This window comes from Benincasa hispida, chromosome 9 (assembly GCF_009727055.1).
Source record: "Benincasa hispida cultivar B227 chromosome 9, ASM972705v1, whole genome shotgun sequence".
Lineage (NCBI taxonomy): Eukaryota > Viridiplantae > Streptophyta > Magnoliopsida > Cucurbitales > Cucurbitaceae > Benincasa > Benincasa hispida.
The window spans coordinates 2,392,548-2,416,527 of NC_052357.1; the positions used below are offsets into that span (position 1 = coordinate 2,392,548).

At 31.5% G+C, this 23,980-nt stretch overlaps 1 protein-coding gene and 1 long non-coding RNA gene across 3 annotated transcripts; both read left to right on the forward strand.

The window, feature by feature from the left end:
- Positions 1-8,011: 8,011 nt before the first annotated feature.
- LOC120084691 (thionin-like protein 2) lies at positions 8,012-8,786 on the forward strand. The gene is made up of 2 exons (XM_039040497.1): positions 8,012-8,363; positions 8,601-8,786. The coding sequence occupies exons 1-2, from the start codon at positions 8,051-8,053 to the stop codon at positions 8,657-8,659; spliced, it is 372 nt and encodes a 123-aa protein (XP_038896425.1). The 5' UTR covers positions 8,012-8,050; the 3' UTR covers positions 8,660-8,786.
- A 6,419-nt stretch (positions 8,787-15,205) lies between these two features.
- On the forward strand, positions 15,206-23,359 carry LOC120085500. 2 transcript variants are annotated; one of them, XR_005483973.1, is made up of 3 exons: positions 15,206-15,236; positions 15,323-15,762; positions 22,873-23,359. It is a non-coding gene; the product is annotated as an uncharacterized LOC120085500 (long non-coding RNA). The 2 variants fall into 2 exon arrangements; XR_005483974.1 differs by having other exon boundaries at positions 15,210-15,236; positions 15,314-15,762.
- Positions 23,360-23,980: the final 621 nt, after the last annotated feature.

Below are 23,980 nucleotides of genomic sequence, written 5' to 3' on the forward strand. Positions count from 1 at the left end.
TGAAGAGTGCAGTTATCGGTCTTTAATGGAGTGCCCGATAGTTAACAGATTTAAAGAGTTTAGTCAGTTATTCACGTCCCGCTGGAGCTTCAAGCTACAGGTCCATAAGGTCCCCTTGGTAACTCAATAGATTCAAGTTGAGAATAAAATTTTGGGTTCATTTGAAATGTTTAAATTAATAAGAGGGAATTTGATTATATATGATATAATTGATATAATGTATTTGATACATTATTGTTTGATTTGAGGAACTAATATTTAAATATGATTCAAATATATGTTTTATGAATAAGATTCATAGTTATTAAATTTAATATAAATATGACTTATATTAAATGCTATATAAAAAAAGAAAATAATTATGGTTTATATATTGTATATGATGCAATATTAAAACTATAGGTTATAAATATAATATGATAAATTAGTTTTATAAATATAATATGATAAGTTAGTTATCATATTTATTTATATTTATTAATTATTTGATAATTAAAAATCTTTTTCTCGATAACCACACTTAGTGGATAGTTGCAAGGTTTTATGGCAATTTTGCGATAAAATGAAATTTAATTTCAGAATCTCTCACATCTCAGATTATTAACTATTGAGTGACTGCACGATAGCATCGAAAGACTATACGATAGTGTTCTTATCTAAACAATCGAGTATCGAGTCTATGCGATAAACTTCATCTTCTACACAACTGTGTTATCGTTTACTCGATCGTCTCCTCCACCACACTAAACCTTCCATCAAACCAAAATAAGCCAAAGCCCACTACTCCTAGATTCTCACTGAGAATACCAAGGCAATCTTGTGGTTGTGTCTGGTTTGTTCGAGGATCGAGTTTCTACTCGTTGCTGGTCGAGGGAGATCGTCTTACTTGCTGCGTTCGTGTTGTTCGACAAGTTGATGAACGATCGAGGATTATCTTGAAGAAGTATTCTTCAAAGGCATTGCCTCTTTATCCTTTGTACTTAATTCAAAGCATGCTGTAATTTAGTTTATAATGCATAACCTATTCTGTATTACTCTAAACGCATGAGTTCTTTCACAATGAAGTTTGGACGATCCGCTTCTGCTCATAAGTCCTCTATAATTAGAGTTCCTTCACGATCAATAATCCCTACTTCTAGTCATTTCAACTTCATGATCTCTTCATCATCCTCCATCCCTAACGATATTTCATCCTTCATCTCCGCCATCCATGAAACCTTCTTCTAATTGATGATTTTCCACTCATCTTAACAATCGATTCATTCCCTTTCAGTTTTTTTTTCAAACAAGCTCACGATTAGTTTCATTGACTAGAAGCTCTAACGTTTCTTCCGGTTTCATTGACAAATTCGCTTCGTCTCCTTAATTCAATCTTTCCTAATGTATATAAAACTCATGAAAGGTAAAGTAAAAAATTCAACTGACTACCATACTTTGATTGCATCAATTAACAAACTACACGGGACTAACTAGTAAAATTAGAAGTTTAGAGGACAAACCACAAAGTTAAAGGGGAGATTGATATATCGAATTAAAAGTTGAAGGGTGCTTTGAGCAAATTTTCTTAACAAAAAAAAAAAAAAAAATCAAACGCTACTCATTTTTTTGAAGTTAGATCAAGAGTTCAAATCTCACTTTGAGTTTTGTTGGGCAAACGTTCTTAAATGATAGAGCTGCTTTTAAATCTATCCATTTGGCCCAACTTAACTGCACATGTAACAAAAATTCAAATTAATTATAAATATGGCAAAACTTGACTTTAACGGGTTTTAAAAGACTAAAAAACCCATGAGTGCAGCCCACGATCAACAATCCCTACTTCTAGTTGTTTCAACTTCACGATCTCTTTATCATCCTCCATCCCTAATGATATTTCATCATTCTTCTCCGTCATCCACAAAATCTTCTTCTAGTCGATGATTCATTCCCATCCATCTCCACGATTGATCCATCCGCTTCCAGTTTTTTTTTTTTTTTTTTTATACAAGCTCACGATTAGTTTCATTGACTAGAAGTCCTAACGTTTCAAAATTTGCTTCATCTCCTTGATTCATTTTTTCCCAATATATATAAAACTCACGGAAGGTAAATTAAGAAATTTAACAAACTACTATACTTTGATTCCAATAATTAACAAACTACAGGGGACTAATTGGTCAAACTAAAAGTTTAGGGGTCAAACCACAAAGTTGAAGGAGTGATCGATCAAATTAAAAGTTGAGGGGTGATTTGAGCAATTTTTCTAAACAAAAAAAATAAAATAAAATAAAAATAAAAAATCAAGCGTTACTCATTTCTTTGAAGTTAGATCAATAGTTCAAATCTCACTTTGAGTTTTCTTGGGCCCGTTCTTAGTGATTAAACATAATAAACAAGAAAGCTTCTCCAAAATAAACAAGAATAAAGAATTGTGCCCCTAGTTTTAACTTGAAAATCTCTCAAATGTAATGATGTAGCATAGCAGTTTTGTGAATATTGTAGTACCTTAGCTTTGTTGATATTTGCAGTATCTCAGTGATAGAAAACATCAATGATAAACTTCACAATGACATTACCTTGACATGTACGATATTATCGTATTAATATAAAAATGTATTGGGTCACAGGTTTAATCATGGCAAGTTATGTGTCTTAATGTTTCTATTGAGTAAAGCTTATAAGGATTAAACATATATGACTTTTTAATGAATGTTAAAATCTATCAATGATATGGATGCTTAAGTTTATCAATGATAGACCCTTTTAGAGATAGACTTCACAGTGACGTTACCTTTATATGTAGTTGATTTTATTATATTGATATAGAAAAATGTTGGATCACAAGTTGAATCAGTGCAACTTATGTGCCTCTAGAAAAAGTTGTAGATTAAATAGTTGTTATTGTTTAGTGGGTGCTGAAGTCTATCAATGATAGATCATGTCAGTAACATTACTTCAAATTTATGCTATTCCCTTTAGTATGTACTCAATTTTCTATTTATAGTATAGAAAAATGTTGAATCATTGTAAATTATGTGCATTTGTGCTTTTTATTGAGGAAAAAAAAAATTGTTATTCTAATTTATAGAAATTATCAGTGATAGACTTCCTAATGACATTACTTCATATTATTGCTGCTTTCTTCATGGTGACAACACTAGTCACTGAGACTTCAAAATGTATTGACAAAAATTGTAGGTTATCATTGAAAGACTTGAATGACAAACAAATTCAATATGTTTACTACTAACAAAAATAGAAAAAAGAATATTCTTAATTTATTCCTCAAGTAGAATGATTCTTATCAACAATATAATGCCTACATCGTTATAAAAATGGTGCAAATTTACACTTTCTATGATTGTGACCAGCACCATGACTGCATTTTGAGCAACTTTTCTCCTTGCTAATTGATAATATTCTTTGTTATTCTTTATTCGAGGTTGTCTTGCTCGACGCCTGAAAATTGGAGGTAGTATATTCATGTCAATCCCTATAAACTTCCAATTAGCATGGTTCTCAACTGCTTCATCATAATAATTACGGTAAAAAACATAAACTACAATGATCACTCTACTGTTACACTCATAATATTGGTAGAAGATAGAGTCCACCAGTGATATACTAATATCACTAATAGATTATGATACGAGTCTATCACTGATAGACTAATATAGTAGAGTGATATTAGTCAATCAGTGATAGACTCATATTGAGAAGTCCATCACAATTTGCAAAAAAAAAAAAAAAAAAACTCAACGTAAAACAAAAATTAACTCATGGAGCCTCAAAGAAAAAAGCAAAGTAGATGAGTTGAGTGAGATTCTTCCTCTAAGATTAAATCAAATTTCAATTAAACAACAATGACTAGTAAAATCCTCAAATTGAACTAAACATCAACCATCAAATTGACTAGTAAAATCAATACACTCCAAACAAACAACAATGAAACCTACAAAAGCACAAATTAAATCCAATTTAAAAAATTAGATGAAGCTGAAAGGTAAAACTGTGAAAGAATTGTCAACAAATAGAGACGAAATCTGAGAACAAATTAAAAAACTTAACAACATGCACGGACAATGAGCCTATGTAGAGATGAATTGTGCCTACAAAAGCATAAACCGAGATGACGAAAAAAAAATTAAGAACAAATCTAAAAACTTAGATTAAATTTGATCATACCAACAAATCCAAGAAGAAATTTGATTGTATAAGGAGCCTGTTAGAAATTCATCACATGAACTATCGAATGCAATGAAACTATCGAACACAAGGAAAGGGAAAGAGAATTACCGGCAGATGCAAATTGAACATAAGATAGAGGATTGAGTGTATGAAAAATACAGGTTTTATTTTTTATTTTTATTTTTTTTTCAGCTTTAGCAACTGCAAAACAGAGAAGTATAAATATTTATTAATTTTTAAAATTGGATTTAATTTTCATTTGTACCCCCAAATAAAATATATACATATAATAATAATATATTGTACTGTTTCAGTTTTTTTTTTTTAATTTTAAAAATCTAATATAATAAATTTAATTTTTATTAATTTATAAAAATAAAACATGTACATATAATAATAATATATTGTACTGTTTCAGTTTTTTTTTTTTAATTTTAAAAATCTAATATAATAAATTTAATTTTTATTAATTTATAATAAAAAAACATGTAATATTTAATTTATACAACGATATGTAAGAATAATACTAATTTCCTATATAAAATTTACATAATATAAATATTAAATTAGTTAATTTTAAATAATAAAAATAATAAAATAAAAAGTGGGGATTTTTTCCAGTGGGAACCTGAATTTCCAAACGGGATTCCTCGACCTCGATCCCGACTCTCCAAAATGGAGAATGGGATGGGGACGGGATTAAAAATCTCCACAGAGATAGGGATGAGGAGTGCATCCCCACCCCACCCCGACTTGATTGCCATCTCTAGTGTACACTTCTTTAAATGCATAGCATTTCATCTATGGTCTAACCGTTCACAACCCCAAGATTTTGTTTAAGAATTTTTATTATCTTCTCAAATTTCAATTTAAAACTCATTTTAATCTTTTAAAATTTAAAATTTTAATGTGTATTTTGTTAAAAGATCCAGATTTTACAAATTTTTGTTTTCCACACTCAAATTTTCTTGACGATTTCTATTTTTCCCATATAAATTAGGATTTAAATAATAGACTAATCTTTTAATTTGTTTTATCTAGATTTCCCTCCCGCAAGTTAATTTTATTGTTGTTTTTAAATATAATTTAGTTATATATCTTGAGGGATCGTTTGTCTAAAGAGAATCTAAGATTTTTGTGAAATGAGCATCTAAATTTACTTGTTTGCTTTGTGGTATAGATGTTTGGACATCCAGAAATTTTCGAGTATTCTAGGATCCTCTCATGGATGACATCTCAAATGAACATTCTAGGATCCTCTCATGGGCTTTCTTGATTCATTTTAAAGTCTTAAATTAATATATACTATTTTTTAGGATTTTTTCAAATATAGAGAAGTGAACAAAATATTTACAAATATAGCAAATATCATTGTTATCACTAATAGACTGTGACATTTTGCTATACTAATTTGAACTACTTGTACCGCACATGTTTCATAAAAATTTTAAAATAAAATATGATCACTTTTATCCGAAAATTTAAAATAAAACCTAATCAATTTTAAATGTTATTTTCGTGATAATTATCTCTTGTTATTATTATTATTTTTTAATTTTTATGATTTGATAATCTTTTAAATTTTGGTTTAATTTTTTTTTTCTTTCATAAGAATTTTTTAATACTTTTTATTGGATAGTTTCATTACCCTTTATTTTCACTTTAAATTAAACAAAATATTTTTTTATTTGAAATATCGTGATTGTCTTAGTTAATTTTTTTTTTTTTAATTTTGATTTTGATGATTTGATTATCTTGTTAATTTCAAACTTTGATTTTTTTTTTTAAAAATCAAATTTTGATTTAAACCAAGTATTTTTTTTTAAAGAAATTTTGTGCTAATTCTTTTTTATTTTTATTTTTTAAATAAACCTTTTTATTAGATGATTTGATTAGCCTCTTGATTCTAAACTTTAATTTAAATAAAAATATTTTTTTATTATTTTATTTATTTTGGATTAGATGTTTTGATTATTTTTTTAATTTTAAATTGTAATTTAAATCAATGTATTGTTTTTTATTTGGTGATAATCTTATCTATATTACATTTTAAAAAAAAATGATTTAGATGATGTGATTATCCTTTTAATTTCAATCTTATCTTATATTACTTTTTTATATTTTGGTATAAAATTTCGTAATCATTAATGGAAAATTTTCACAGATAAAAAAAATGTCAAACTATTTACTAAAAAATACTGATAAACATTGATAGACTCTACCAACGTCTATAAGTAATATACTTTTATCTGTTTATCCCCATAATTAATTGTATCATAGTTGAAAACAGATTATTTGATTATTTTTCTAACTTTTTTTGAAAATCTTAACAAAAATACTATTTTTTCTATTAAAACCAAATCTTAAATCTCTTTTTATTTGCAAATTCTTGATTTTTAAACTTTATTTCAAAATCTTATGAAAGAGGGAAAAAAAAAGTACAAAAGCATAAAAATTATCTATCACTCTCTTCTCTATCATTTTGCCAACCTCTAAATCGCGTAAACCTTGTTGAACTTCAAAAGTAAAGTCTTCTTCTCCATCCACTTGAATATTTGAGGATGAATCTACGTGTATAAAAAAACACAAAAAAATGTAAAAAAAAATACATAAAATCACTCTATATGATTTAACAAAATTCACAAGTGAAAAAAAAAATCGAAAGAAAGGACATCCATTAAAGAGAGAGAGAAGTGATATTTCTTCTCGAACTTGAAAATCAGATACCTTAGCAGAACAATTATAATATTGCAAAAGAAGGAAAATAAACATTAAAAAAAATGTTACTATTAATGCTACAACAGAAATTCTAAATGAGAGCAAAAATGTTGGGAGAGCAGGTTAAGAAAATCTAAGAGAAAAAAAAGGAAAAAAAAAAAAAGAAAAAAAAAAAAAGAGAAGAGATAATAGATGAAAAATGAGAGGTTGAATTTAGGAGAAAATTTAGATTTCAAATCATAATTTGATTTTACTCTCAATCAAATTAGATTAATGAGATAGAGTGCGACATAGATAGCTTATTAGAGATAAATGTGTTCTTTTTTAAATCCTTATTTTAACGTGGATTTGAAATTTTGTAGATAATATGTGATTTTTATTTGTTATTTTTTTTCTTTATTGAATATGAATTTAAGATTTTGTAGATAAAATGTGATTATTCACAATCAAAATTTAGGAAAAAATCAAAATTTCAAATTATTCTAACGTGATTATAGACAAAATAAATATACATACTATTTTGAAATTAATAAATTGTCTGATCATTATAATTTAAATAGATATTCTTTTCAAAGGAATTTAAATAAATAGATAGATATACATTTTTATATAAAATGAGCTTTTTTTTCTTACGTGAATGGTTTTTTCTTTTTAAAAAATGAGATTTTTTTTTTGAAAATTAGTATGCATTTAACTTAAAACTAATTGGATTATTTAAGAATTTAATGTGAAATTATCCCATATATCCTCATGGCCATCCATCAATAGGGGAAATTGAATGTTTCCCCCATATTCCCTTATAGTATAGATTTGAAAATATTTTGAGCTTGGTATTTAAAACAATTTTCCTTAATCTTTTTTTGAGAAAGATAAAAAATAAAACAATAAAACTATATTCCTGTCATCTAAATTCCCACGAAAAAACCGGCTACTAAGAGTAAATTATATCTCTCACACTTAATTTGAACTAACCAGGTGTTTTGGTCCACTGCTTTAGTAAAATATTCACTAATTATAGGAAATGAAAGTTAGTTAACGCGAAATTTAAGATTAGCCTAAAATCAACTGTCTAAAATTGCATCTATTTAAGTGTCCATGCAGCTTGGAAGAGGAAGGGAGAAAACAAATTAAAGGCTTCATTTTCATCCTCATCAATCAATCATCAATGGAGAGCAGCATGGCAATGAAATGGGCTTTAATGGCTTGCCTGTTGCTCAGCTCGCTCTCCATCGCCAATTCCGAACCTGCCAATTCCGAACCTTTTCAAGAGTGCTACAGCTCCTGCTTCGGCGTATGCAGCTTAGGGCCCAGCATTTACATCTTCGACTGCCCGTTGCGATGCCTGCATTCTTGCATCGCCCTGCCATCTAACGACAACGCCGAGTTCCATCAGCCACAACAACAACATCATCAGTTCTACTGCAAGCTCGGCTGTGCAACTTCCACCTGTACAGGATTTGGCACAAAGGAAAAACCTGGTTCGAAACTTAACACTCCATTTTTTTTGTTATATTTTGGGAAAAAAATAGTGAGATTAAAAATGTAAATATTGAACCAAATTGAAACTATATCCAAAACCCAAAACTAAAAAAATGTAATTTTTTTATATTTTATTAGCTAATAAACACAAAATTTTATTTCTTATAAAGACTTGTGCTTTTCTTTTTGGTTGACATGTGAAGTTTTCTTTGATTTGTTTTGTTTTGGTGATGCAGCTGTCGAAGAAGTGACCAGCTGTGTGGATTCTTGCGCTCAAGTATGTTCAATGAATTGATGATCTGGATCGGCTAAATGAAGCCAATGAACCACTTCTTTTTCCTTTTCCTTTTTATTTTTTTTAAGATTTTTGGTAATTCAAACTTTTTTTTTGTTAGGAGAAACCATTGTAATTAAGGAAGTGGTAATAAAATAAACACAATTTTTAATTAACACAACATATGCCTTCGATGATTCAAAATCAATTTACGATTTTGGACCGAATTTTTATGTCATCAAAATCGATTTTGAATAATATTTAAAAGTATTAGTTCAAAGTGATTTTGATCCATATGAAGTTTAAACAATTTTCAAATTATTTTGGAAACATACATACATGGTTACGACTATATGTGTATAGTTAAAAAACATATGAAGGTAGAGATTCAAACTTTTAATTTAAAATTTTGTACAAGATGATATCTCAGTCTAAATTTTCGAAAGTGTAGTAATGGGACGACTTGATAAGTGTCTAAATTCTGAAATATGTTTTAATTCTATTTTTCACTTAAAATTGTCCAAAAGTTTAAATTCTTTAATTTACTAATGGACCAATGTACCCCTCATGAAAATCAATATTATTACTATTTCAATAAAATCAAATTGAATGAAAATAAATCAAATCTAGTATAAAATGTAACGCCTCGAGTTGGACAACTTTTCACTCTTTGAAGCATCAAAACAAGGAAGGATGACGTTTTGTAAGGGATGTAGAGAAATATGTCAAGTGTCTTATTTAGGATTTGAATCTTGCATCTGAAGCAAAACGTTATCGTAGACTTTTCATAGTATTTTTTGAAACGCGGTCATAGCCGAAATTATTGAAAGTCTTTGACTTTCCATAGCATTTTTTCACCGATATAAAAATGCTATAGAATTCCATTTCTGATAGCATATATTTAATGTCATGGAAACTTTCCTAGCAAAAAGTTGCTATAGATGGTCTTTTATTCGTTACACATGACGTAGTCAATATATTGAGAATCTTTTGACTTTCCGTAACATTTTTCCGATGCTATAAAAAAATATAAAAAGTTCACTTTGATTGCATAATTTTAATGTTATAAAAATATTCTACATGATTATAAAATTCTATGATTTACATCTTATAGCATTTTTCTAAGAAAATGTTATGATTGACTTTTATTAGCTATAAAACATATAGTATTTTTAACCTTGTCACAATATAACATTTTATATGAGTAATAAATTGTTATAAATGTAATTGTGAAATTAACTTCAATTTAATTTAACCAAGTGCGTTTACGTCAAAATACACTTTTAAGAGTCTAAACTTATATATCACTCGTAAGGTGATACTTCAATCATTACAAAACTCCAAAGACTAGAATCATATTTTTTATTGGGTGCGGTCACCATACAAAGAAGTAACCCTAGCTTTCTACTTTTTGAAGATACATATGTATCCTTCAATCTTGTCTTTTTTAATTCGATGTGGCAATCCCTACCATTCGACTAATCTCTTATCCTTGATTGCTACAAAATGAAAACATATTTACCATCAAATTCATTTCAAATTCTTAAATCAAATGTGGTGAAATTTTTCTAGAGGAGAGAGTACATCTAAACATGCTGCAATTTTTTTTTATATAAAAAAAATACAAAGTAGAAGAATGCAAAAAAAAAAAAAAAAAAAAAAAAAACTTGGATCCATCTAGAGCAGAAAATATTCCTACTAACAAGTAATTTTTTTGCAGATAAATTTGCATACATTTTACTACATTTGAACATTTTTCTAAATTGCAAAAGAAACTTGCTTATTAAACAACAAAAAAGTGTGCTGAAATTACTATTTTAATAAAGGAAATCAAGTGAAAAAAATTTCACCTAATACTGAAATAAATAAAACCACGTAGAAGATATCTTGAAGCATTTGTCGGAATCACATGTTAGAAACTACAACATTTTCAATAGTGAAAATACAAACAAAAATTTCAGTTGAACAATTTAAATGCAGTTAGCAATATAACTAAACATCACATGGTATCTTGTTCACTTTGAACATAAAATTTTACACAAATTTATTTCTCATGTTTATATATATGGTTTGAATCTTTTAAATTCATCTCAAACTTGTCAGAGACTTTATTGGTCCTCTTTTACTGTATCCATGATTTCATCGGTGATTAAGTTACAAAATTAGAACTAATAATTTCAAAAAATTTTCATATTGTGATAATGCAATAGTTCTAAATAAGTTTGGGCTTTAGTAAGTTCTATAAAAGCAACCAACAAGCTCAAGAAAGGAAACGTTCAAGAAAATAATCCCTAAATTATGAAAGAGAGTAATGAAAGAGGATGACACTACTTAGAGATATTCCTTGAATCATGTACCTTTAATAATTACTCATTGACTGTTCCTAGTACATTTTTTCCCATCAAACCTTGCACTTTTTGCTGTTACAAAATTAACTAGATATAACGTCAATGTTTGAAATATGGAGAATTTTTTTTTTCTTATTCAAGTAAATAAAATTATAGAACAAATATAGAGAAGTTAAGAAAGAAAAAAGAAAAGTTACGATATTATAATTCAACGTGTTTGATTTATAAGTCGTGATCATAATTGCAACTCTTCCACCAAAAAGCAATAAATCAAAACGTGTCTAGAAATAACTAATCTCCACTAAAAAAGTTTCAAATACATAAGAAGTTTGAAACCTATTACACTCATAGTACTCTTCAATTGTGCAAAGACAAACCAAAAAACATAGGATAAGGATCGAGCAAAGAGGTAAAAACTTGTAGTCACAAAAACTTTAAAAGAATATGAAAAATCAACGAAATTTTTATTCAGACTCATATAATAGTAATTTCATGGACCACGTTAAGTTGCAGCCTGTATTGATATTTGACATAAGATTCGATATCTTATTACTATATATTATATACAGAGCCATTATCATTTAAACGAAAAACGATGTTTTTAACAATAAGGTTTTGATATGAAGTTTTGAGATTCAACTAAAAGAAATTTATTTTCTCCATGATATTAAAGCATTTTCTATGCAAAAGTCACCATAACAACAACTCCGAACTTCTCCTCCTCTTCTAGAAAATTAGTAGCAACAATAATCATACCAACTAAACACATTAATAAAACAACTCATCCAAAAAAAAAAAAAAAAAAGGAACATTAGAGTGTTAAGCTTCATGCTCAATTTGAACTACAAAAAAAAAGAACTCATTGTTGGGGTTGATGTCCTAAATCTCATAGGGTCCTGTAGTTTGTAAACATCTATATGAACAAACATTTTAGTGATTTATAATATTAAATCTTTTATTCACTTCAGTCTATGAAATATGAGATATTTTAATTGCATTAATCACAAACCATTAAACTAAAATCCCTGGTTATCGTTGTGACTTAAGCATGTATGTGGAGACAAACAAGTGGATCGTGCTTTAAGTGATAACCTAAATGGTTTGTAGTATATGGATAAAGGAGGGAAACCTTATCCTGATGACGTTACGAGTGTGACCCGCTTTGTAGATGTTACAAGTGTTGTAAAGTGCTACAAAAGGTCTGATCCTGACCATTCGTGTATTAGACATGCGAGTGGGGATGTTTTATACAAAGGAGTTTGTATAAGACCGGACCACGAAATGTTTAGTCTTATTATATAACACCGTTCATGACAGAGACTTTTATTTCACTAGGATCATGACCTTAATCTTGAATGAGTTGGGAACTCCTGCCTATTAGGGTGGTCTTTTGATTTGCATGGGTGTGAGTGGCCAGATTGCTGACTCAAACCTACCACTTTAGGATTCGTTTGATTGGGGAGTTGGGAACTCAGCTACACAAGACGTAATTCACTCTTTCCCCGAAGTAGGGGTAAGTAGATAAATTGCCCCCATAAGGGCTGATTCTGGGGCTTGAACAATGTGCGGCTACACCTTCTCTTGGCCCGAGAAGGGTTTCCTCACAGTAGGACTATGACGTATTGTTCATTAGAGGAATTAGTGGTACTTAAGGAGTTAGATGTAACTACAGGGGAAAAACGGTAAATTGGCCTAGCTGTACTTACGAGCGATTTATGAAGGGTCATCGTACTGTTGATTGGTTATATCTGTTGAACACAGAAATATATCTGTAGTGCGAAGAGTGCAGCTGTCAGTCTTTAGTGGAATGCCTGACAGCTAATAGATGGTGGATATCGTGATTAAAGAGTTTAGTCAGTTATTCACGTACGGTTGAAGCTTCAAGCTAGAGGTTTATAAGGTCCCCTTGGTAGCTCAATGGATTCATGTTGAGAATCAGTTTTTGGGTTAGTTTGTAATGATCAAATTAATAAGAGGGAATTTGATTATATATGATATAATTAAATTGATTCAATTATATGTGATATAATTGATTTAAATGTATTTGATACATTATTGGAGGAATTAATATAAATATGATTTATATTAAATGCCATAAAGGAGAAAAAGAATTATAGTTTATATATTACATATGATGTGATATTAAAACTATAGGTTATAAATATAATATGATAAATTAGTTATTATATTTATTTATAATAAATTAATTATAAAATAATTGAATTTCGATTTTTTCTCCTAATAACCGACTTAGTGGGAAGTTTTAATTAGTTTTAGTAACTGATGGATAAAATGAAAATCATTTTCATTTTTCACAATCCAACGTGCAAGAAGAAAAAGCTACACGATAGCTTTGAGAGAGTAAACGATCAAGCAACAAGTATTTTATACGATAGTCACTTGCTACTAAACGATCGGGTACCCAAGTCTATACGATAGACTTCTTCATTCTCCCACTTACTTGATCGTTTACTCGATCTTCTAATTCCTCCTTCCCTCTACCAAATCCATACAGAACCCACACCTCCTAGATTCTCACACCCAGAATACCAAGGTAGCCTAGCGTTAGTGTCAAGTTTCTGTTTGAGGTTCGAGGATCGAGTTTTACTCGATAGTGTTCGAGGATCTTACAGTTCGTGCTGTTCATTGGTTTGCTTGTGTTGCGTTCGTGTTGTTGGACGCTTTGCCGTTGGATCGAGGAAATATAAGAAGAAAGGTTCTTCAAAAGTATGTTTCTCGATAATTTGTATTTTATTCTTGAAGCGTGCTGTAATTTAGACTTGATGCATAACTTTTCTATATTAGATTGTAAATGTTGATGTTCTATCACAATGAAATTTGGAACGATCTTCTTCTGCTCATTGATTCTCTAGTTTTAGAGTTCCTTCACTCACAACTTGATAAAGTAATGTCAGAGGTTAAGAAGAGAGAGTCTAGAACAATAACCATCTAAGCTTCAAACTTGATAAAGTAAAGAGAGGAGAGATTTAATTTACAGTTGCTCTCATAACTTAATAAAGTAATGTTAGATCCACTTATTCTTTCATCATCGTTTCTTTCAGCTTCATCCAAACAAAGAGAGAAGAGTTTTGATTTGCATATATATATATATATATATATATATATCAAATTCAATCATTTTATAAGTGTTCCCTTCTAAAATTTGAAACATAAATTAGAATTGATCATTTCATCAATTTGGGTCAAAATTAAGTTGAATGTAAGTAAAAGATAGGAAAGAAAAGTAAAAATACATATTTGGCATACTGGAGAAGCGATCTTAAGATAGTTTGATTGTTTTGTTTACATCCTTGCTGTTCAAGTAGTTGCTTAAGCTCTCATCTTGAGATCTAGTTTTTAAGCCCTCATATTCTTCCACATCTCTGAAAATGTTTCCCAAATAGAGTAGATCAATCCCCATGTTCTAATAGAAAACTATCAATAAAACTTCTCTAAGTCACCATTTTATAATACCTTTTGCTAGAATCTTCCTGATTCCTCTATATCCAAATCTACATAGAACAAGAAACTTTAATGGTTACATTTTTTAGCAAATAAGTACAGAGTTAGAGAGAAACTAACATCCAGAACTAGGGAAAGAAAAGTAAAGAAAGGCTTTGTGGTCTAGCTGATGTTTATTCCCCAGATACCGTCATTGATCGTCGTGGCATGAACTCATAATTTCTTCAATTTCGCCTCTCTTCCTCATATCCTCTTCAGTCATACCTCTATTTTTTGTTAAGATAAAGAAGAGCACTAACCACACTATGAAATAGGCTATCCCATCTCCCACTGAACCAGACGTTGCACTTTCATTAGTTAGCCCACTTGTTCTCTCGCTTAGGAAAAACATAAATATTGTTCTCTCGGTAGGTTCTCTGTCTAGGTGAATTCTTTCTGTTTAGTTAGAATAACATGTCGATTTTGGTTTTTCTGTACCATATTTAGATCACGCTCCCCTCTTTCTATAGAGGAGAGATAAAGAAAAAGAAAAGATAACATATTTAGCAAAATCAATAAACTTCACAAAAGCTATCTAAGATTACGTCATTCTGTTGGGCTAATGTTTATATTTTCAGGCCCAACTCAAGGAGAAGTTCAATCCAACTTGTAGAAATGAGTTAGGTGAAAAGAAGGGTTGAGGAATGGCCACGTTATTCAGCTGAATGAAACACACGTAGTGAAAACCACTATCTCCTCTCAGATGTGAAGATGTGAAGAATCAGATGGGAAATTAATTTTGGTAAAAGGTAATTTCTCTCTTTCTCTCTCTACACAAATTTTGAAACTCTCTCAACACTCTCTAACCCTTCGTGCTTTTGGCAAGATTTTGCAGGTGAAAATAAAAGATTATGAAGCATGCAATTCACAAATGAGAATAAGAAGAAGAAGATGAACACAGTGATGTACGTGGTTCGACTTAAAATGCCCACATCCACAGGAAGGGAATATTTTGATTAAAAAAGCTACAAGAAGATGAGTTGCTTTCTTTTTATAGATTTCTTTTGTTTTTCTAGTATCATAGTAAATGTAAAATAGTTAGATATGTATAGTCCATGGACTGTTAGATATATTTTGTAATCTGTTAAAAAAAATAGGACCGTTGAGATCAAAATCTTCACAAATCTCCACCTTGATCTCAATGCATGTAGCTCTCTTCCTTCCAAATCTGATGTTGAACATTTTTCAGGCAACTGAAAGCCAATCAGCTCGAGACACATAGTTAGCTTGAGCTTTGTAATAGGCTTTATAAGCATGTCAGCAGCATTCTCAGAGGTATGAACTTTCAACACTTCTATTTCTCTTTGCTCTATTCTGTCTCTTACAAAATGGTATTTAATGTCTATATGTTTTGTCCTAGAGTGATATTGTGGATTTTTGGAAAGATGGATAGCACTTTGGTTGTCACTATAGATTTTAACTACTGGTTGTGATATACCAAAGTTTTCCATCAAGCCCTTTAACCATGATGCCTCTTTAATAGCTTCTACCAACGCCATATACTCTGCCTCTGTAGTTGATAGAGTTGCGTTTAATTGTAAATTTTCCTTCCAACTTTGCAAATTAGGACCATATAGAAATAGGTAGCCTGATAAAGATCTTCTTTTGTCTAAATCCCCTGCAAAGTCAGAGTCACCATAACCATACAACTTTAGTTTTGATTCTTGTGTGTTCTGATAAGTCAACAGTGCATTTTTAGAACAAATGAGATACCTAAGTATCCATTTAGTAGCCTTCTAATGCCTTTTGTCAGGATTTGACATATATCTACTTATTAAACTAGCACAGTAGGTTAGATCAGGCCTTGTAGAGATCATCAAATACATTAAACTGCCCACTGCTTGACTTTCATTTGAGCTAAATGTTTTGTGTCTATTTCTATAGGAGAATTAGCTTAAGATATTTTAAATGATGTCAATAGGAATACATACTGGTTTAGCATGAGATAGGTTGAATCCTCTGATTAGTAGCTAGCTTGATTGATACCCAGAGTAGAGGAAGCCTTATCTCTTTTAATTTCAATCCCTAGGATCTTCTTAGACTGACCCATATCCTTCATATCAAATTCTTTCTTTAGAAGATCCTTGACATAAGTTAGATCACCTTTAGAACTCCCTGCTAGTAACTTATCATCCACACAGAGAAGTAGATATACCTTGTTCTTATAGGTGGTTGAATTCACATAGGTACATATGTCATAGGTGCTTTTCTGAAAACCAATGCTCTTTATGTAGTCATTAAAGCTTCTATACCAGAATCTAGGGGACTGTTTAAGTCCATAGATTGTTTAGAAGACAGTATAGGTCCTCTTTTCCCTTTTCCTCAAAACCCTTAGGTTGCACCATGTAAATTGTCTCATCTAGATGTCCATGTAAGAAGGCTGTCTTCACATCTAGCTGATCTAATTCTAGGTTATACTGACCAACCAAAGATTACAATAGTATGATAGAGGTATGTTTTACAACTGGTGAAAAAATCTCAGAATAATTAATGCCCTCTCTTTGTGTGAATCCTTTAGCCATTGGTCTTGCCTTATATGTAGGCTTTTGCTCATTAAAAGTTCCCTCCTTCAGATTGTAGATCCATTTGGATGCTATTGGCTTTCATCCTTTAGGAAGAAGAGCTAGGGTCCTGTGTTATTCACACTTAGTGATTTCATTTCTTCACATATAACTTCAATCCAATTCCTTGCATCAAGGCAGCTCACTGCCCTTCAAAGGTAGCTGGTTCTTGGTCATTTGGAGCCATTGTATCATTCAAAACTAGGTTCATATAATTTGTTTCAGTATACCTAGCTGGAGAAACAGTCACCCTTCTTTGTCTGTCCCTAGCTACTGAGTATTGATTCAAATCAGGTTGAGCTTCAACACTTTCAACTTGCTCACCTGTTGTTCCATTTTATTCCTCTGAATTACTTGGAGGATTTATAGTTGTGGATGTATCTTTGGGATTCTCTACCTTAATTCTAGTGGTAGGACTCTTAGGGATTTCAACAATAACATTCTCCTTTTGCATAAACATTTCTTTTTCTTTAAATGTGATATCTCTGTTGATAATAAATCTCTTCTCAATTAGATTCCACATCTTGAAACTCTTCACCCCATTTGTGAACCCCACAAATATACACTTTACAGCCCTAGACTTAAGTTTCCCCTGCTTTTGATGTATGTATCCAATACATCCAAATACCCTTAGGTTTTCTAGGTTAGGAGGATGCTTGGACCATTTTTCTTCAAGTGTTAGGTAGTCTAGGGATGTATCTGGGCATCTGTTTAGAGTATAAACTGTATAGGTAGCAGCTTTAGCCCAATATTTCTCACTAAGTATAGCATCAGACAGTAGGCATCTGACCCTTTCCATGATGGTTTTGTTTAGCCTCTTTGTCACCCCATTCTGTTGAGGTGTAAATCTAATAGTTTTGTGCCTTGTGATTCTTGTCTCTTTACAAAACTTTTTGAATTCCTCACTACAAAATTCCAGCCTATTGTCTGTCCTTAGGTATTTAATTTCCTTTGAGGTTTTCTTCTCAATCACGAGTTTTCATTCTTTAAATTTATCAAAAACTTGATCTTTAGATTTAAAAAAGAAAACTCAACTTTTTCTTGAGAAGTCATTAGTAAAGGAAAGTAAATACCTGGAGCCACTTAGGCTTGGTATTGGGGCTGGTCCCCAAAGACTTGAGTGAATGTGTCAAAGATGGCTTTGGTTGAATGCTGTGCCTTAATAAAGCTGTGTCTGGTAGCTTTCCCCAATACATAATGTTCACAAAAAGTGAGCTAGTCTATAATTCCCTTAGGTAGAATACCCTATTTGGACAAAATATCCAGCCCCTTAGCACTGATATGAGACAACCTCTTATCCCAAATGTCAGCCTCTGTCAATTCATCAGTGGTCATTGCATAGGCCCCTGTCATCATTTTAACTTCTCTGACCACAAATAGGTCATTGACCTTTTCTCCAACCAGAACCTGAAGGAAATTGATCACGAGGATTTCTATGAGCAGCAAAAGATCATTCCAAATTACAATCATGTATGAACATTACAATTACAGTCATAAAACGAAACAAGCGGTTATGTATTCATTACAGAAATTACAACATGAAAATACAAATGAACAAGGAGAAATGCTACGAACGTTGATAGACTCATCTCCACGCTCTTTGATCACAAACGCTCGAACACAGCAACCTCGAACGCTCGAACAACATGACCGCTACACTGCACGAACTTCGCACACTTGATCTTAATGATCGCCTCGATCACGAACACCTCAACAGCACGAATGACCTCCACAGAACCTCGACGGTGTTGAGTTAAGTGTGACACCACCAAGAAAGCTACCTTGGTATCTCGGTGTAAGAATTCCTAGGGTAGGCTCTATGTGGACTTGGTTTGAGGTAGAAGAAGAAGGATTCAACAATCGTGTAAATGATTGAGCAAGTGGGAGAAGACTGAACCTATCGTATAGGTCGATGCCCAATCGTTTAGCAAAAATCGTTTAGCAAAAGCTAAGCGATCGTCTAACAAAAGCTAAGCGATCATTTAGCTCGTTGCTTAGCTGCGTGTCTGTCACATAGAAACACTACACGAACGTTTAACTTTGTCAAGCTGTCGCTTAGTAAATCCTATTTACTTAACAACTTCCATGAGATTCTTTTTTCGAGAGAGAATTCACAAAATCTCAAATTTCAACATTACTAAAATTAAGAAAACAATTTTCCTTTTATCTCACGGTTACCATGAAAACCATCAATAACCTCCCACTCAATTGGATATTATAGAAAAAGAATTAATTATCCAATAATTAATATTATTATAAATATAAATGATAACCAACTTATCATACTATATTTATAACCTATAGTATTAATATTTCATCTCATGAAACATATAAATCATAGCTCTTTTTCTATTCCATGGTACGTAATGTAAATCTCAATTACATTAATCCTCCACTGGATGTATCTCATACATCATACTGATTATATTATATATAATCGAATTATCTCTTGTCAATTTGAACATTTCAAATCAACACCAAGAACTGATCCTCAACTGAATCCATTGAGTTACTAAGAGGACCTTATGAACCTGTAGCTTGAAGCTCCAACAGTACGTGAATAACTGACTAAACTCTTTAGTCACGGGATCTACCATCCGTTAATTGCTAGGCACTCCACTAAAGACTGACAACTGAACTCTCCTTACCATAGATATATTATGTGTCCATCTTAACCAATCAGAAGTGCGACAACCCTTCACAGATCGCTCGTAAGTATAGCTCGACCAATAATCATTATGCCCCTATAGTTACATCTGACTCCTTAAGTACCACTGATCCCTCTAATGAACATAAATCATAGTCCTACTATGACTGAGTCATCTCTTCCAAAGAAAAGCTGTGGCCACTATGTTCAAGCCCTAGAATCAACCTTTAAGGGAGCAATCTCTCTACTTATTCCTGCTTCAGGAAAGGAGTGAATTCCATCTTGTGGATTGAGTTTTCAGCTACTAGATCAGACAAGTCCCCAAAAAGGTAGGCATTTTGAGTTGGCAATTTGGCCACTCTCACCCATACTAATCAAAGGACTGCCCTCAAAGGCAAGAGTTCCCAAAACACTCAGGATTGAGGTCGTGTCATCTATGGTCGTTTAGATGAGATGTAAGTCTCTAGTATTAACGACGTTATATATAGAGTATAGTCATCTCGTGGTCCGGTCTTATACAAACTCTTTGTATAGGACACCCTCGCTTGCACATCTCCATATGAATGGTTAAGATCTACCATTTGTAGTAGTTTACAACACTTGCAAACCTCTACAAAGTGGGCCGTAACCGTAGTGTCACTAGGATCAGGTATCCCACCTTAATCCTTATACTATAGACCTATTTAGGTTATCACTTAAGGTATGATCCAGTTTTATATCACATATACATGCTTAAGTTCACATAAGATAACCAAGGAGCTTGTTTATTGGATGAGTAAATACTAGAATAAAATAACAATTATTTTATTTATTAAACAATTTGTATCATTACAAACAACGAGACTCCAGGAGAATTAGGACACTAATCCCAACAGAACCACCATAGAATCTTTAAGAATTTCAGGGGTTCCTCCCTTTCCTCTGTATTCACAACATACTGCATCTAGCATTCCCAAGGAGATTAAATTTCTCTTGAGAAGTGGTACATATCTTACATTTCTAAGGAGTTTCATAGTCCCATCTTTGAATTTTAAAGATACTGAACCAATCCCTTCAATTTTACAAGCTTGGTGTTGGGAATGTCCTAAAACTCGCAGTTCATAATCATGGAAACATATTTTATTTATTAAAAAAAATATTATTGAAGAATTTATTCAATAAAAGTATTATTGAAATTGCATTATGTTATAAAATCCAGTAAACGAATCCATCACTATAGTATGAATACTGTGACTTTATATAGAGACATAAAAGAGGATCAAGTTATAGTATATAGTGAAAAAAGTCTATAAGTATATGGATGAGATTGGGTACCTCGTCCTGGGGACACTATGGATGCGACATTCTTTATGTACTGATACAAACGAAGTGGTCCCAAAATGGTTCATGTGGAGACAAGCGATTGGGGGAATCCTATGTAAAGGAGTTTTGCATAAGATCAGACCACGAAATAGTCATTTTTCTTTATAACGACCATTTATTGTTAAAATTGACTATTTCAATTTGATGACCTAGGATAACTCGATCTTAATTCTGAGCTAACTATGAACTTCTATTTATTTGGGATTATCCTTTGATCTGCATAGATGATAGTAGTTCAACAACATTGCTCAACAAGCCTCTCATTTTGGGGATAAGATCAGATACATAGTTGGAGACATAGTCCTACAAGATGGAATTCACTCCTACCCGTTTTAGGTTAGCAGATAGGTTATTCCTTTAAGTTTTGATTCTTGGTCTTGAATAAAGGGGCCCCACCCTCTCATGACTGAGAGGGACATGATTTATTAGTTAGACTATAAACCAATTGTTCAATAGAGGATCAGTGGGAGCTTAAGGAGCAAGATGTATTTATAGGGGTAAAATGATAATTTTGACCTAGCTGCAAATATGAATGACCTATGAAAGATCGACTTACTGATCATGGTTAAATCAAGTGGACAGAAATATATCTACAGTGAGGAGAGTACATCCATCGAGCTATAGTGGTATGTCTCGGTGGTTAATGAAAATGGATTAATTCAGGTTAAAGAGTTTAATCGATTAATCTCAAATCGTTGGAGCTCATGATTTGTAGATCCATAAGGTTCCACTACTAGCTCGTAAAACATTACATCATGGATTAGAATATTGAGTGAATTTGAAGTGTTCAAATTCCAAATTAGGATTTGAATTTGAAATGTTCAAATTCAATTTAGGGTTTGGATAATTATATTCGATAAAATTTAAATTTATCGAAATTAAATGTAAAAATAGATAGTCTAAAATATTTAAATATTGATTACATGAATATGGATTCATGTTTAAATTAGGTGTTTTATTAATTTAATATTTGATATTAAATTATTATTTAATTAATTATTTAAATTAAATTAAATCATTTCAAATTAAGAAAATTCAATTTTTGAAATTGAGTTTTAGTTTTAATTTAATTTAAGTTGAAAAACTGAATTAAATTAAAAATAGAAATGCATTTGGTGGAATTATCCCATTTTTGGGGGTTTTTAATGGATTATTTCAAAATTTAACACCTAGGCCACTCACTAAGTGCAATTTGAAGTGTCAAATTGCTGAATGAGTGATGTTTGCATGTTTGAGATTGATTAAAGCTTCATTTTTTGAGAATATTCATTCATGCAATCTGAACTTTGAAAAGTTTTCAGCAAAAACTGTTTAACTATCAAACCTCTCCATTTTTCACCTTAATTCAACTCAATTTAGAGTTTTCACCACTGTATCCAAGGTTGAGAATAATAGAGAAGTCCCTCTTGGTGGTCTACTAGAAATTTGGAGACCGAATTCGTGAAGTTCAGCTAGGATCAAGAGTATTTCTACAAAGTTGTACTCATATGGAACCCTCTTTTTATGAAAATTATTTTAAGCATGCTTCTGAACTCAAATTAAGTGTAATTAGAATTCTTAGTGATTCTGTTTGCTTCCATTTTATGCATGTTTATCCTATCAATTGGTATCAGAGCATGATTTAAGCACTTAATTAACGATAACTTGAATTTTGTGGGTGAATTTCTAGTAATGCATGTTTGGTGACTGATATGGTATATAAATCAATTTTGGCATTAGAATTCTCTTTGATTTAGTTGTTAAATTTGTAATTGGCTCTTGGTTGATGGGCCTTAATGTATGTTTAAGGGTCTTTAATTTTATTGGAGTGAATAGAGTTGAAAATAGGCTGTAATTGAAGATCAAGCAAGCAAGGTCAGAAGCAAAACCTGCAGAATAAGCCATTGCCTTCGCAGCATCGTGACGCTGTTCATCCTGAAGCTTGAGGCACTGAAACACTGGGATGGAGCGTTGCAACGTTGCTCATCCTTGCCCAGAAACACACCCACAACAGGTCCAATTCGCGGGAGTAAGCCAGTTCGATCGGTTTTAACTACCAGGGGTCCGATTAAGAACTTTCTGAAGCTTTGGAGGGTCGGTTTGGGCGGTCCGGTTCCTGTTCGAGCCGGTTCGAGTGGTCCAGAGGCACTTTGAAGCTGCATTTTGTATTGCTTTTGTAATAAATAGTTCATTGCTTGCTTAAGATGTCAAAATTGATCTATATCAGTGTTGTTTAAATATTTTATGTATGTGATGTATGTTATATTTAAATTAAACATGTATGTGCATATTGTATGCCATGTAGATTTTAAATCCCACCATAGGAAAGCATATGTTATAAATTAGTTATAATATATAGTATAATAACATATGTTATTATACTATATATTGTATAGATTTTAATTCTCATCATAGGAAAGCATATGATGTATGTAAAAGAACTCTTATTCAAGAGTACCTACGAGTGGAAGCAGATCTTTCCAATTCATTGTGATAGAATTATCGCATATACATTCAAACATACTTTCATAATGCTAAAGAGATCAAAAAATTATACTAGTTGAAGATTTCTTCTTCACAGCGAGTCTGAAACCCAACCGTCTATCTCGAACAATCACCACTCGGACAGAAGGAAACGGAGAAGAAAACACCACTTAGAGCCTTCAATATTCTTGGAGTGAGAATCCAAAGTGTGTGGGCTTTGTTCGCATTTGGTAGAGGGAAGAAGGAAGAGAGACCGTACACAACGATCAAGCGAGTGGGAGATGCAGTCGTCTATCGCATAGACAAGATGCTTGATTGTTTAGGGGAAGTATACGATCGTGTAGAAAAAGTAAGTGATTGTCAAAACGATCGTGTAGGAAACGTAAACGATTGTCTAAACGATCGTGTAGGAAAAGGGTGAGTGATCGTCCGAACGACCACGTAGGAAAAACTAAGCGAT